Source organism: Gracilinanus agilis, chromosome 3 (assembly GCF_016433145.1).
Source record: "Gracilinanus agilis isolate LMUSP501 chromosome 3, AgileGrace, whole genome shotgun sequence".
NCBI lineage: Eukaryota > Metazoa > Chordata > Mammalia > Didelphimorphia > Didelphidae > Gracilinanus > Gracilinanus agilis.
This window is the reverse complement of record NC_058132.1, coordinates 298048289-298063818: the sequence shown is the minus strand read 5'-3', so window position 1 is coordinate 298063818 and position 15530 is coordinate 298048289. Positions and strand designations below refer to the sequence as shown.

The 15530-nt window shown below is 36.8% G+C and overlaps 1 protein-coding gene across 4 annotated transcripts in view; it reads left to right on the top strand.

The window, feature by feature from the left end:
• ACMSD (aminocarboxymuconate semialdehyde decarboxylase) overlaps window positions 1-15530 on the top strand; it is a 90783-nt gene that overhangs the window by 50896 nt on the left and 24357 nt on the right. For 3 of the 4 annotated variants that reach the window (XM_044669907.1, XM_044669906.1, XM_044669905.1), the window contains 3 exons: window positions 5804-5897; window positions 7630-7725; window positions 11373-11545. In XM_044669907.1, coding sequence (XP_044525842.1) covers window positions 5804-5897; window positions 7630-7725; window positions 11373-11545 — 363 coding nt within the window. Of the gene's footprint in view, window positions 1-5803; window positions 5898-7629; window positions 7726-11372; window positions 11546-13743; window positions 14099-15530 lie in introns of those variants that run through there. The other variant, XM_044669909.1, reaches the window with a different exon arrangement.

The following is a 15530-nucleotide window of genomic DNA, read 5'->3' as shown; positions in this document are numbered from 1 at the left end:
TAACTTTACTACTAGCAATAAAGGTATATGAGGACTTTTATTAAGGTCTTAATATGGGTAGATCCTGTGTGAAATTCTGGGAATACAAATATAAGCGGAAAGACAATCCCTTCTCTCAAGGTACTGACGTTCTAATGGGGGGAGATAACACATAAAAGGGTGCTGAACAGGGAAGGGAAGAGATAAAGGCATCTAGTGTGGAGTATTATAGAGAAATTCCAGGAGAGTAGCCAGTACAGCAAGAAGAGGAATGAAAGCAGGACTGCCCTGGTTCTTGGGCTTAAAGTGGAGATACTGGGAGGAACAACCAAGTGGAGGGAGAGCTTGCAGGGATAGTTCACACTTCCAATGAGCAGAGTCAAGGTTGGACTCTAGTAATAGAAGAAACTTCCAGGATGAAGACATTTCTTAGACATTGTATACAAAATTCAAGAACAGAAGATGTAGAATCTTACCTAGCCTGATTTCAGACAGAAGTCCTATATGTTGGAAGTCAGTGTGTATACTGGAGAGAGGCCTGGATTTGGAATCAAAGAGCCTTGAGTTTGCTCTCTGCTTTATTATTTACTTCCTGTGTGGTCCAGGACAAACCCAACCTCTAGGGGCTTAATTTCTTCATTTATAAAATGAGTCTTTTGGACTAGAAGGTTTCTAAAACTTTTTTTTCTTCTAACTTTAAATCCTATGAGACCATAGGTATCTTTGTTCCAATACCTGAGCCCAAATCTACTCAGAGGTCAAGGTCCTTTAGCTTAGTTCTTTAAATCTATTCTTTTTCTGATCTACATCTTCCAGTCTATGTCTAAATGTTCTCTCTTAGTTTCCCAAGCAATGTGCCTTTTTTCTAATCTGAACTTCTATTAAATAAAAATCCTTTTCTCTTTTTTCTAAGTATTCTATGTCTTCCACTCAGATGCCTGGGTTCTCTCTTAATCTTTCTATTTTCTGGACCTAGAATCATTTGGTGCTCCCTAGAGATATTTTGTAGAGGAGCTCTAGGGATATCTCTTATTTGTTCATTAACTATTTACAGATAAACATGTCATCAGCCTGATTGCCCTAAGCATATTTAAGATAGATGAAAAAGAAAGATGATTTACTATAGTTTGTAAATGAAATTACCAAAAGATGATACCTCAGGCCCATAGGTTATTAGAGATTAAAAAGTCTTCAGCGACCTTATTCAAACCCCTCATTTTAAAAGTATAGACACTGAGGACCAGAACAAAAAAAAATGTCTTGTCCAGGATCATACAGGTAGTATGTACCAGAGGTCCTCTTTGACCCTGGTCCTCTGACTCTAAAACCAATGCTCTTTCTAATACAAGATATATACTAATAATGTTCATGGCCTCTTTCTAAGTGTAAGGAGAGAGGAAATGGATAGAGGGCTACCCTCACAATTAGGAAAATTTCTAACATATATTGATTATGGGATTCTAGGCAATTTACCTAACCTGGCAGAATCCTCCAGGCAATACTTGTAGGGCAAGAGGTTGCCAATTTGCATTGGTAGAGGGAGTTAACTAAAAGGAAACTTTCCATGAAGATTAAATCAAAAAGCTCCATTCCACACACGAGGAAAAAAGTAATTCAAGACATTGTACAGTTTAGTTCCTAAGACTTCATCACAATATTATAACCATAAAAAGAATTTCTAACTTGAAAAAATATCACCTTTCTTATTCAGCATTTACTGAATGACTGCATGGAGTATTTGAGATATAAAGTTCCATATGCTCCCAATATAGTAGAGAAAAAGTGGAAGAGAATAAGTATTTGTATAGCAGTTGCTATGTGCCAGGCACTGTGCTAAGTGCTCTACAAATATTATCTCATGTGATTCTCTTAACAACCCTGAGAATTAGGTATTGTTATTATTCTCATTTTATAGTTGAGGAAATTGAAGCAAAAAGAGATTAAATTACTTGACCAGGGTAACATAGCTAGTGTCTGAGGCTATTTTTGAATTCAGATCATCCTGCATCCAGATCCAGTGCTCCATCTACTGTGTCACCTGTTTAATGATACCATTAAATTTCCTAAAGAGACAAGAAATGAACACATTTTTCCATTCGGGAAATGGGGGAAAGCACTCATTCTGGAGTCAGAAGACCTGGATTTAAATCCCACCTCTCATGCTTTCTGTTTGTATGATAATAGAAAAATCACTGAACCTTCTCAGATTCCAGTTTCCTCATTGACAAAATGAGGAAGGTTTCCTAGATAACTTCTAATGCCCCACTCCAATTCTAGATGTATAATCCCATGGCTTCATGGTACAAGGATACCTCACATAAGGTTGCTCTAGCCAAGGGACCATGTTGTAAGCATATTATGAACTCTATTTTTTCCCTGCGACCTGGAAGCTCTGGATTTTGGCTATACTATATCTTGGAGTTTTCATTTGGTTGTTCCTTTCAAGAAGTGATTAATGGATTCTTTCTCTTTTCACTTTGCCCTTTGGTTTTAGGATATCTAGGTAATTTTTCTTTTCTTTTTAAACCCTTAAATTCTGTCTTAGAATCAATACAAATATTGATTTCAAGGCAGATGGGTGGTAAAGGCTAGGCATTTAGGGTTAATGACTTGCCCAGGATCACAAAACTAGGAAGTGTCTGAAGCCAGATTTGAATCTAGGACCTCTCATCTCCAGATTTGGCTCTATCCATTGAGCCACCTAGCTGCCCCTGGGTAGTTTTCATTTAAGAGTCCTTGAAATATGCCTAGGCTCTTTTTTTAAAAAATATAATATTCAGATAATTCAATGCTTTTTTTAAAAAAACCTTACCTTCCATCTTAGAATCAATACCATGTATTAGTTCCAAGGCAGAAGAGCAGTAAGGGCTAGGTGATGGAGATTAAGAGACTTTCCCAGGGTCACATTGCTAGAAAGTGTCTGAGGCCAGGTTTGAACCCAGGTCCTCCCATCTCTGGGCCTGGCTCTCAATCCACTGAGCCACCTAGTTGCCCCCATAATCCAGTGACTCATAAATGTTTTCTCTTTGATCTGGTTTCCAGGTCAGTTGTTTTGCTATGAGATACTTTACATTTCCTTCTGGTTTGTTTTCAGCCTTTTTGTCTTCTTTTAATATTTCTTATAGCATCATAAAATCATTGGCTTCCATTTGAATTTTTAAGGAATTTGTTGCTTGGACAAAGAATTATGCCTCTTATGCCAAGCAGTTAATTCCATTTCTACTTCTTTCCTCCACAGATTTCATTTCTATTCCAATTTTTACCTCAAGTGCTTTTATGTAACTTATAAATTTTTTTCAGATCTTCCAGGTAGGAAATTTGCTTTATCTCTTCAGTAACTCTCACTGAGTTTGTGCTCAACCTGTGTTTTCCTCTGAAGCTGAATTTGTGTCTTGAGCATCCCCACTAATATAATGGCTCATTACTTTATTTTTTCCATTCTTCTAGCCTATTTTCTAACTTCAGATTTGATGTTAGAGCGAAAGTCAGAGGGGACTTATGGAAAGAAGGTCTAAGTTGGTCTTAATGATGCTTTCTTAGAGTATTGAGTATTGTATTATTTCAGGATCTCAGGAACAAGTTGGAGACTTACAAGAATGATTGCTGCCCCCAGGTTTGAGTTCTGCAATTTCTTGATCTGGATTTAAGTCCAAATCAGAGTAGACTACTACTACATTTCACACCTGTCAGCTGGCTGGAAACTTGTGTTGGCTCAGAGCAACAGAATTGTAGTCTTTCCCTTGGTCTAGGATTCTCACCCAGATTATTCCTCATAAGCTTGGCTAGATGCTAGAAGTGAGACTCTGCTTTGAACCTGAGGTCTGGGCCACACTGCTTTGCTGTATTATTTTACAGTTGCCTTTTATTTTTACACATCCCCCCATCAACCCTTAAGTTCTCATGAAGAATTCTCTCATTTCTGCAGCTGGCATGTTGAAAAAAAAAAAAACAGAGATGGAGCAGCTAGGGAGGTTTCTCTGGGGTTTGACAGAAATATCAGATCAAAGCCTATATATCAGAATTTACATAAATATCAGCACAAAATTCCCTACACTCCCCACCATTAGACTCCTAGAAGAAAGCAGAGAGAATTCTGCCCATTCTTAGGTTATGAGATTCGATCCCTTTTCCTTCTATAGCACCAAAAGACAAAATCTCATAGACCTTCAACAAAACTTACGATGTCTGAATAAGTATTTGATAATTATTTTGCTAATATAAATCAATATTAACTATAAATTGACTTTATCCTAATCTTCTCTTCATTTCTTGTTTTCCCCTTTTTTTATTTAGAATATTTTTCCATCATTACATGATTCATGATTCCCTCCACCCTATCCCACACCCACCAGCTCTTTCTTCCCCCCTCCTGGAGCTGACAAGTAATTCCAAAGGGTTATGCATGTATCATTCTTCAAAACCTATCTCCATGTTATTCATATTTGCAATAGAGTGATCCTTTAACATCAAAACCCCAATCATATCCCCAATGAACCACGTGATCAATCCTATATTTTTCTTCTGGGTTTCTACTCCCACAGTTCTTTCTCTGTATGTGGATAGCGTTCTTTCTCCTAAGTTCCTCTGGATTGTCCTGGGTCATTGCATTGCTGCTAGTAGAGAAGTCCATTATATTTGATTGTACCACAGTGTATCAGTCTCTGTGTACAATGTCCTCCTGGTTCTGCTCCTTTTGCTCTGCATCAATTTCTAGAGGTCTTTCCAGTTCACATGGAATTCCTCCAGTTCATTATTACTTTGAGCCCCATAATATTCCATCACCATCAGATACCACATTTATTCCAGCCATTCCCCAATCAATGGGCACCCCCTCATTTTCCAATTTTTTGCCACCACAAAGAGCATGGCTATAAATATTTTTGTACAAGTCATTTTCTTTGTTATCAGTTTGGAGTACAAACCCAACAGTGGTATGGCTAGGTTAAAGGCATTATTTTAAAGCCCTTTGTGCATAGTTCCAAATTGCCCTCCGGAATGGTTGGATCAAATCCAACTCCACGAGCAGTGTATTAGTGTCCAAATTTTGCCATATCCTTTCCAACATTTATCACTTTCCTTTGCTCCCATATTGGCCAGTTGACTAGATGTAAGATGGTGCCTCAAAGTTCTTTTAATTTGCATTTCTCTAATCAGGAGGATTTTAGAACACTTTTTTAAGTGCTTATTGATAGTTTTGATTTCATCATGTGAAAACTGACTATTCATGTCCCTTAACCATTTGTCAATTGGGGAATGACTTGCTTTTTTTATAAATTTGACTTAGTTCCTTATATATTTGGGAAATTAAGCCTTTGTCAGAGAGTTTTGTTATAAAAATGTTCTCCCAGTTTGTGGCTTTCCTTCTAATTTTGGTTGTACTGGTTTTGTTTGTACAAAACCTTTTTAAATTGATAAAATCACAGTCATTCATTTTATATTTTGCAATGTTCTCTATCTCTTATTTGGTCTTAAATTCCTTCTTTTCCCACAGATTGTACAGGTATACTATTCTATGTTCACCTATTTATTTATGATTTCACTCTTTAGTCATTTACCCATTTTGAATTTATATTGGTACATTCTCTTCATTTCTTCAACCTGAGAGTCTTGTTTGAAGGAATAGAACTTAGCAATGAATATGTCCCCTAGGTCAAGAGGCAGCTCCTAATTCCTTGAATTTATTTATGCAGTCTATTATTGCATTTAGAATCTAAGAATGGTCATTTCCCCAGAGTAAGCCACTAAAGGAAAATGTACACTTGACTGATATTTTGCTGTTGGCCAATCTAAAATAACCTCTTCTGTGTCACTTCCTTCCTTGAAGGCTGCAGAAGAGCTGAACTGTTCCTTATTTGTACACCCCTGGGATATGCAGATGGATGGACGGATGGCCAAGTATTGGCTCCCCTGGCTAGTGGGTTTGTATTGGTTTTGGAGGCTGGAAATGTATCAATAATATATCCCCATCATCACCTAGAGCAGTGATTCCCAAAGTGGGTGCCACCGCCCCCTAGTGGGTGCTGCAGTGATCCAGAAAGGTGGTGATGGCCACAGGTGCATTTGAGAGTGGTGAATAACTGTAAGAGAGCGGTGATAGTATGTGACAGGGGGCGCTAAGTAATATTTTTTCTGGAAAGGGGGCGGTAGGCCAAAAAAGTTTGAAAACCTCTGTCCTAGAGCATATGATATCAAAGTTAAATCTTTAATAGGAATATGGGATAAAACCCAAGGACCAGATTCCTTTATCAGGTTCGACTAGGGCTCTTATATTGTTTTTACAAGCTAATAATAGCTTAATAAATCAATCAAAGTTAATTTCCTAAATGTTTACCAGGTGCCAAGCATTATTCTAAGTGCAAAGGATACAAAGAAAAAGAATAAATTAATACCCTGCCCTCAAGGAACTTAAATTCTATCAGAATGACAACATCTAGACAAAGAGGTTTTTACAAAAGTTATAGAAGATAATTTGGAGGAGAAAGGCACTAGAGGTTGTGAGGATTAGGAAAGTTTTGTGTAGAAAATGGAATGTGAGATGAATTTTGAAAGAAACTACAGATTTTAACAGATGAGTGTGAGGAAGGAGTCCATTCCAGTAATTTTGGAATTTCTATCCCTAAACTGAGATCCTTGCAGTCAAATTTCAAAAAATGAGCTAATTATCCATTTTGTAGCAAATTATCTAGGTCCCTGCTGTTCTCCCTCCCCATATTTTAGTCATATCACCTCTTTTTATGACTCTACAAGACTCTACAGTAGGATTAGAGAAGTAATTCATTTCAGGTTTATTTGCTTACTTGTTACTATTTCTGGTAAGATGAGGAAAAAAGTTGAAACTTATTACTACTGACAAATCTTAATGAATTTAATGAAGTAAAGTTTTCAAAGACCTCCAGAGATAGAGGCTATATAGATTTCTTAACAATACCTAAGGTGGTCAAAAATTTCTCTGGCTCTTTACCTCCTTCTATAAAGGGAGTCCAGCATGAGAAGATTTCAGGATAGTTGGCTCAAATTCTTCTGAGGGCTTTAGAGTAGCCTGCATTTGATTTTTGCTTTTTAATATCAGAAGATGAAACATTTTGCCACCCCTCCAAGAATTATATCCTAATGGCCTCAAAATTGAGAAATATGCCTATTCAGCTCTGGAGTTGACCTCTTTTGAAGGTCGTCTTAAAAAGGATGGCAATGTCTAAGAGAAGGGATATTAATTAGTCTGTTTGATGTAGAGCAACTATATCAACCTCCAGGAATCCTAAAGAACTTTATAGGTTTCATATTAATCTACACAGGTTGGCCTTGGGAGGACAGGAAAGGGAAGAAGGAAATCAAATGCTATTATCCCCACTTTAGAGACAGACAAGCTCAAGTCAACTTGCCATTCATGCTCATAAATAACCAAAGGGCCCAGGAACTGAAATTAGGCGTTTTGACTATAAAGCTATCTTAAACCCCTAAACAACCCAAACTAAAAGTTAAAATAATAAGTTTACATTATCCAAAGTAATGGCATTTCTAAAAATCTGCATTTATCATGATGGGAGCATTAAATGTAAGTGATTAGTAAGATGAAGAACAATAAAAACTATAGCAATAGCATGATTCAATCTAACAAGCTCTTCATCTTTCTACTTTGCTTGCTGTTTTTAGGCATGCCAGCAGAAACCACCATAGCCATTTGTTCAATGATTATGGGAGGAGTCTTTAAGAAATTTCCTAAACTTAAAGTGTGCTTTGCACATGGAGGTAAGACTTTGGAAAACATCCTTTGTCAAATAATTGTATTCATAGGATTTAGATCAAGAAGCTACATTAGGAATCATCTGGTCCAAACCCAAAGAAAATGAAATCCAGAGAAGTAAAATGAGTTGCCTAAGAACCTTCAAGAAGACCAGAGGAGAGCTTGGATTTTAATCTATATCCTCTTGACACCAAATTTAGTAGTCAGGCAGTTTAGATGGTACAATGGGAAAATCAGTCATAAGAGTGCCTGACACATTTATTCCCTTCCCTCCCCTTATTCCCTTTTTTCTACTCCACACCTCAGCTATATCAAAAACTTGCCTCCAAATCAGAAAAAGTAGCTCCTGATTTTTTTATCTCCTTGTTCCTGCCACTATCACTACTCATTTATGCCTTTAATCTGTGTAGCTTTGAAATGTTTTCTATTACTTTAAGATCAGTGTCTTAAATGCCCATGCTAATCTGGCCCACGTCCCACTAAAATACAGATAGTAAAACCAGAGCTGCAGTTCATTAGCACCATGGACAGAGCACACTGCAGATTTCATTGTATAACTGGGAAATCGAAAACATAATTTCAGCCCTGGAAGAGATTAGAGTTCAGCACAAGAGACAAAATCCAACACATGGCATGATTCCCCTGCTTGAGAATTGGAAACTGGCTCCCCGTTACAGTAGATTCAATTTGAAAGCCTACATTTTAAGATCTTCCATCAAATGGACCCACCTTATACATTCAAGGGGCAACAGAATTTTAGAGTTGTATAAAATCTCAGATGACCAAGCCCAACCTTCTAAATTTTTTTGCAGATAAAGCAAACAAATATATCCCAGAAAGGTTAGGTGATTCCTCCTATATATCTCTCAATTCTCGGTTGGCAAAATCTAGATTAGAATTCATTGTTGATTCTTGTTACTTCCCCACAAGAAGTCACCTCAACAAAATAATAATAATAATAATAATAATAATAATAGGTCTCATTTATACAGTCTTTCTTTACAAATGCATGAGATAGGTTGTATAATTATTACATCCATTCGAAGATAAGGATCCTGAGACTCAGAGAAGTTTTGGATTTATCTAAGGTCACCCAAAGTGTATCAGGGTCAGAGGTCAGGACACAAACTCACAATTCAGGGATTGGGGAAAGGGGTGAAGGGCAGAGGAATTTTGGGGTGCCCCCTTCTCTGTTTTTATGGGGTCCATCACTTGGGTGGGAATCTTTGGGGTTCCCACTCCTAAGCTTTTCCCCCCTTGTCCCTTCTCCTTCTGTTTCTATTTCTATCCTTTTCTATAATTATAAATTAGACAGGAAAGGGTCTCTCAGCAAGGTTGGGTAATGGGAGAAGGACACTAAGAGATCACTCTCAAAATGGAGTCCCAAAATTTAGCTGTCTCACTGTTGAAGTCTTGCTGGGTGAGAAGCAATGGGATGCCTTTGACCAGGGAATAGGGGTATCAATGTCCAAAGAAAGATCCTCAGGAAACCATCAGGACTAGATTCAAGCTGAGATGTTCTCCTCCTCTCTCTCTCAGTCCTCCGCTGAAAGTTCTCCCTTTCTCCTTCTCCCTCCCAAGAATTACCCAGAATTCCTCTCTGGACCCAACTGTCAGTAACTGTCACCAACGGCCTTCTCCTGGCTCTTTTTGTCCCATCCCCCATCCTTACAAGTGGAAATACATTTTAAAACTGGGTTTAACTAGATGACTGCTGAGATCTCTCCAAGCCCTAAAAATTCTGTGCTTCCAAGATCATTAATCCCAATAGATTGGCAAGTCACCCATCACTGTAGATTATTTCAGGAAAATTGCTGGGGGGATTCAGAGATCTTGGAGTGGAAAGGGAAATTCTCTATTTTAGCATTACTAACAAAAGCATTTTTATTTCTGAAATAATAGCTCTTGACTATAAGTGGCTCATTCTCTAACAAGACTAAAACAGGCCAATACGTAGCCAGCAGATACCACCCACACTACATTAATTATCAATGAGAACTGAGGGAAAGGTCAACAGGTGAAAGGATAATTGAGCTAATTTAAATCAAATGTATTATGTATTGTAGCTTTTGGTGGCATTGTTCAATGGATCCTTTTCATCAATAGATTTGAAAAAGTAAGCATAAAGTAAAAGGAACTTATTCATTATACTTATTAAACATTCATTTATTCTACAAGCATTTCTTAAGCACCTACTATTTGCCAAGCACTATATTAAGCACTGAGAAATACAGAAACAAAAACTGAGTCCTTGCTCCCAACGAACTTACTTTCAATGAGGGAAACTAACATACACATATATAAGTTATTACTGTTATCTTTATCATCATCAAGCTTTAATACTAAGACTTTCAGGACAATTTACAGATATAAAGTAAATATACACACTCAATCCAGGAACTAATCAGATGATGCAGGAGCCTCCTTCCTATATTGAGAGGTCCAGCAAATGATGTATGTACACAGCACTACTCTATCTCACAGGAGTTCAATATTCCCAGTCAGGTTACTAACTGTGTGGTATCTCCAGCAGGAAAAAAAAGAATAAAATTGATCTTATCTCTGCTACTCTAGCACCTATAATCCTCTTCCTTCATTGCAACGAGAAGGCTATTTTAGTGCATTTCTAAGTAAAAGAAGAAAAAACCTAAAGGTCTACCAGATGAAAAAATAAAGCCCTCTGAAAATATGGGCATTTCTCTATTTTGTCTCTTTCATTGTGCTACCAAATTTTATATTCTAGATGTTGTTGATTTGTCCCTGAGAAACAGAAGAATATATTATCCCTATGTCCTTAGATATATGAACATCCTAAGAGAATTTATAGAGAAGACCTCAGTACAGGTTGATGCTATGTTTTACTTATGTGACGTTGGAGATATAGAGTCCTCATATGAAAAATTAGGTGGGAGGTGTAGGAGGGATGAGATGTACTCTATGGTCTTTTCTGGTTCTGGATCCTATAAGTAATATAAACACCCTAGTCCCACTTAGAAAACTAACTATTCACTACTATTATAATTGTTTGTATATTTTATTCCTGTGTTGGTGAACCTATGGCATGCATGCCAGAGGGGGCTACTCCTCTCCCCCTCTCCACATGCACCTATGAACATTTCTCACATGATCTGCCCCCTCTGCCCAGCAGCCCAAGGGGAGCATTCCTCCTTCCCCTGTCTGGAGTAAGGCAGGGGGTTCACATACCGTGTGAGGGTTGCAATTTGGGCACTCAGTCTCTAAAAGGTTCACCATCATTGTTTTATTCCTAAGTGTTCTCAAAATACTTTGTATAAGGGTCCATCTGTCACTTCTCTATTTAAATGTAACATCCTCAAATAGATTTGCCTATCTTCCATTTCTTGTGTCAAATAAGAAAAGCACAATTTCTAAAGAAAAATCTGTGTTGAAATCCTGCCTCTGATGATTCCTACCTATGTGACCTTGAGCTTATGGCTTAGTTTCTTCCTCCGTAAAATGAAGGGGTTGAACTAGATGGCCTCTAAGAGCCTTTATAGCTCTAAGTTTGTGATCCTATGATCTTTGTAAGTTCAATACTCATTTAATAATTGTCATCTATGACAACAATGTCTCCACTTTGTCATGTATTTTTCCAGTCAAGATCAGTCCCTTCAGTGAGAAACTTTCTTTGTAGGTGGTGCTTTTCCATTCACAGTGGGGAGAATATCTCATGGATTCAATGTGCGCCCTGATCTGTGTGCCCAAGACAACTCAATTGACCCAAGGAAATACCTTGGTTCTTTTTATACTGACTCCCTGGTTCATGATCCTCTGGCCCTGAAGCTGCTGACAGATGTTATAGGAAAGGTAAGCTAACATGTTCTTGAGGTTTGCTGTTGGGGAGGGAAAAGGGAGAAAGTAGAGGATTGTTAAATAAGTTAATGTTTTCTTCTTTAATTCCTCCAAAATAAACCAGAAATATATGAAAGAAAAGGGAAAGGAAGGCAGATAAGAACTCTCTTTGTTTCTCTGTTTCCTACCTAATTGAGGGTTCAATGTAGTAGTAGGCTTACGCAAGGAAAATTCTTAGGACAATATTACCTTGGAATTATTATCCATTCTGAAAAAGTCCTAGTTAACTTAATCAACAATATATTTCCACATTCTCAACCCTCTTCTCAAGCAGAAGCCAGAGAGCTATAATAGCATAACATAGTGGAAAGAACACAAGACTAGGGGAAAGAATCTTGGGTTCTAGTCCCATGTACATTAATTAGATGTGTGACTTTATGCATGTTACCTAATCTGTCTAGATTTCTGTTTCTTCATTTGTAAAAGTAAGATGGTTAAGTTAAATGATCTTCAAGGAACCTTTCAACTCTACACCTATAATCTTGTGGGTAAAGCAACATACTAGATATTAGGAGAGATTAAAAAGATAATTAAGTTATTCTTCCTGTACTGTTGGAAATGCCATATTCCACAATAGCTTTAGGGAAAGAATAGAATATCGGAGAGAGGCAAGAGACAAAAACAGAGAAGCATAAAGTGTTATGTGAAGTCAGAAAAAGGAAAGATCAGTTCTGATTTTTGGAATGACATCAATTAGAAGTAAATTTTGTTAATAAGATGGTGTGTGAAGACAACTCATGTGATATTTCTGAACCAGGGCTTAAAATATAGGAAAATGGACTTTTAGGCGAGGGATGAAGTATACCCAGTAAAGACTGATAATAATATACTTGCCTAAAATCTTGCAAATCTAGTGGGGGGGGTGTTTCAAAGCAGTGTGGAAGACTTTACCCTGAAAAGGAAGAAACAAGGTAAAGGATGTTTATATGTTTCTACCAATTTAGATATTATAGACAATTGGTACAATGTACAAAGAAGAAAAACAGTAGAGATGCCCAGAAATTTACAGGAGACAAATTCCAAAAAGGGAGCCAGTAATAAAAGCTTTGGCCTCAGATATTTATATACAATTACACAAAATATGGGTGAACAAAGAATCAAGGTGAACCAGAAATCTTAATTCAAGGAGGCAAATTTGATATCACAGGTATCACTGAAACTTGATAAAATGCCACATAATTGGAGTATGACTTTGGAAACATATACTATTCAATAGGGTCAAGATAGGTAAAAAAAATGTGGTGAGATAGTAGGAAGAAAATTCTTGTTGGGTATTAAAAATGGAGACACATATACACAGTGGAGGCAAATGGAGAACATTTGGGTGAAGTTCTATGGAGGCAGATACAGAAGTAATATTATTATTATATTATATTGTATTGTATTGTATTATACATATATGATATATTATAAGCTACCTGGACAGACTAAGAAAATAGATGAAAGTTGGAGAAACCTAGAATATTTGGCACAGCGGCAGAATATGATTATGATAAGGGACTTTAATTATCCAGATATCTATTGGCATTCTCTTTCTGCCAAAACAGAGCAGCTATTATTTCTTGCCTTGCCTTGATGAAGGTGAAGGAAGCAACAAAAGAATCACTCTATAAGAGAATTCGTGATAGAAAGAGAAATGCTTCGGGTATTTCACAAACTTGAATTTTAGCAGACATATTTCATAGATCAGGGAAAAGATGGGATTATATACACTACACTTCTTCAGGGAAAATCAAATTAGGAGAGAAAAAGAATTCTCAAGAATGAAATTATGAAGAGTCAAAGTGGAACAATTCTGATGAGGTATGAAAAAGGAATAATGCTTACAATGTGGATGCACAGGGAACTTATCAACCAACTTAGATTTAAAAACCTACATACAAAAGATAAAATGAGGGCAAAAATGAAGAATGAATACAAATACATGATATTTGACAATAACAATAAAGATGCTCCTATAGGAATAGGGTCAGAATGAGCTAAGTCTGATAAGAAAAGTGAAGGATGACCAAAGAAAGGCTTTTTTTACGCTATCTTGGAGGAAAGAAGAGGGTCAAAGGAGTAATATGAATGCTGCAGGAATAGGATGAAAACAAATTATAGAAACAAGACAGAATTAACTACTCAATGCATGTTTCTGTTTTTTTCTGCAGGAAAAATTATCTTTGGACTAGAAAGGAAAAAACAAACTTAGAAGCAAAGAGTCAAAACCCCAAATAAGTAGGAAGATAGTAAAAGGGCATCTAGCTACAATGAGAGAAATAGTGTCCATGTCTAGGGTGACAGTAATTCCATTGAACTCTGTCCAGAAGACTATACCTGGAGTTCAGTTCTGGGCATCATATTTTTGGAAGAGCATTGATAAGCTAGAGAGTATCCACAGAAGGATCATCAAGATACCAAAAGGCTTTAAGATCATAGTATATGAAGATAGGTTGAAAGAACTGGGAATGTTAACCTAGAGAAAAGAAGACTTAGGAAAGACATGACAGCTGTTCAAGTATTTGAAGAATTGTCATGTAAAAGAGGGAAAATAAAAAAATTAACGGTGAAATATAATAAATGTGGACTGATAAAATATTATTGGAATTATTGAAATAATAAAATGTTAGAAGGTTTCTGAGAAATTTAGGAAGACGTATAAACTGATGCAGAACAAAGTAAGCAGAACCAGGAGAACAATCTGCATCATGATAAAAGGAAAATAACAGAATGATGAAATGAAAGACATAAGAATTCTTGGCAAGCCAGTAACTAATCTGACACTGAAACACACCTCTCTCTTCTTGGCAAAGACCAAAGCATACCTTGACTAAAAAGGCCAACATGCTTGTTTTGCCCAGTGATTCTTCTTTGTTACAAATTAAGGTTCTTTGAGAGGGGCCATGAAGGCAGAATATAGAGGAGGAGTAATTGAAGAGTAACTCTGAGGTCAGAAAAAAATAAGTATCAACAAAATGTTTATTTGTTAAACTTATTCTACTTGACTCTAGAGCAGTGATTCCTAAAGTTGGCGCTACTGCCCCCTGGTGGGTGCTGCAGCAATCCAGGAAAGCAGTGATGGCCACAGATGCATTTGTCTTTCCTATTAATTGCTATTAAAAAATTTTTTTAATTAATTTCCAGGGGGCTAAGTAATATTTTTTCTGGAAATGGGGCAGCAGACCAAAAAAGTTTGGGAACCACTGCTCTAGAGGAAAGAACGAAGAGCAATGAGTGAAAGTGTCAGAGAGACAGATTTAGACCTGATATAAGAAAAAACTTGATAACCCTTAGAACTATCCAAAAGTAGAATGGGCTTACCTCAGAATATAGTGGGTTCCTCCCTATTAAAGGTGTTCAAGCAAAGGCTGACTAACAACTTATCAAATTATATTATAGGGAGGATCTTTTTCAGGAATAAGTTGAATAATCTAGGCTCTAAGGTCCTTTCCAATTTTGAAACTCTGTGGTTCTATGATTTTTGTGCATACAACTAGGAACGTGGAAAGGTATAAGTCCTTGAATTATTTGATAAGTAATATAGAGCTACTAAGAACTGAAAGCTAAGAGTAACATAGATCATATTTGTTTATAAGGAAACTTTAATCTGACAACATATGAAGGAATGATGTGGAGGTACAAGACAAAGTTGGGAAACATTATATTTCAATCAGTAATGTACTTCTGTGTGAGAATGAGAAGAATGGTCAATAAACTGATTCAAGAGGTATTTGTAGGAGTTTGCATTTGAGAAATAAAAGAGGATAGTGTCAAAGGTAACTAAGGCTTTGATTAGGAATGACTGGATGAATAATTATTCTATTGACAAAAATAGGGGAGTCAAAAAATAGTTCATGGGGAAAGAATGTTCATTTGGTTTTGGATATGTTGAGTTTAAGATGATAATGGAATGGTCAAATGGATCCATGATCTTATTGATTTTGGAGGTCTCTAATGA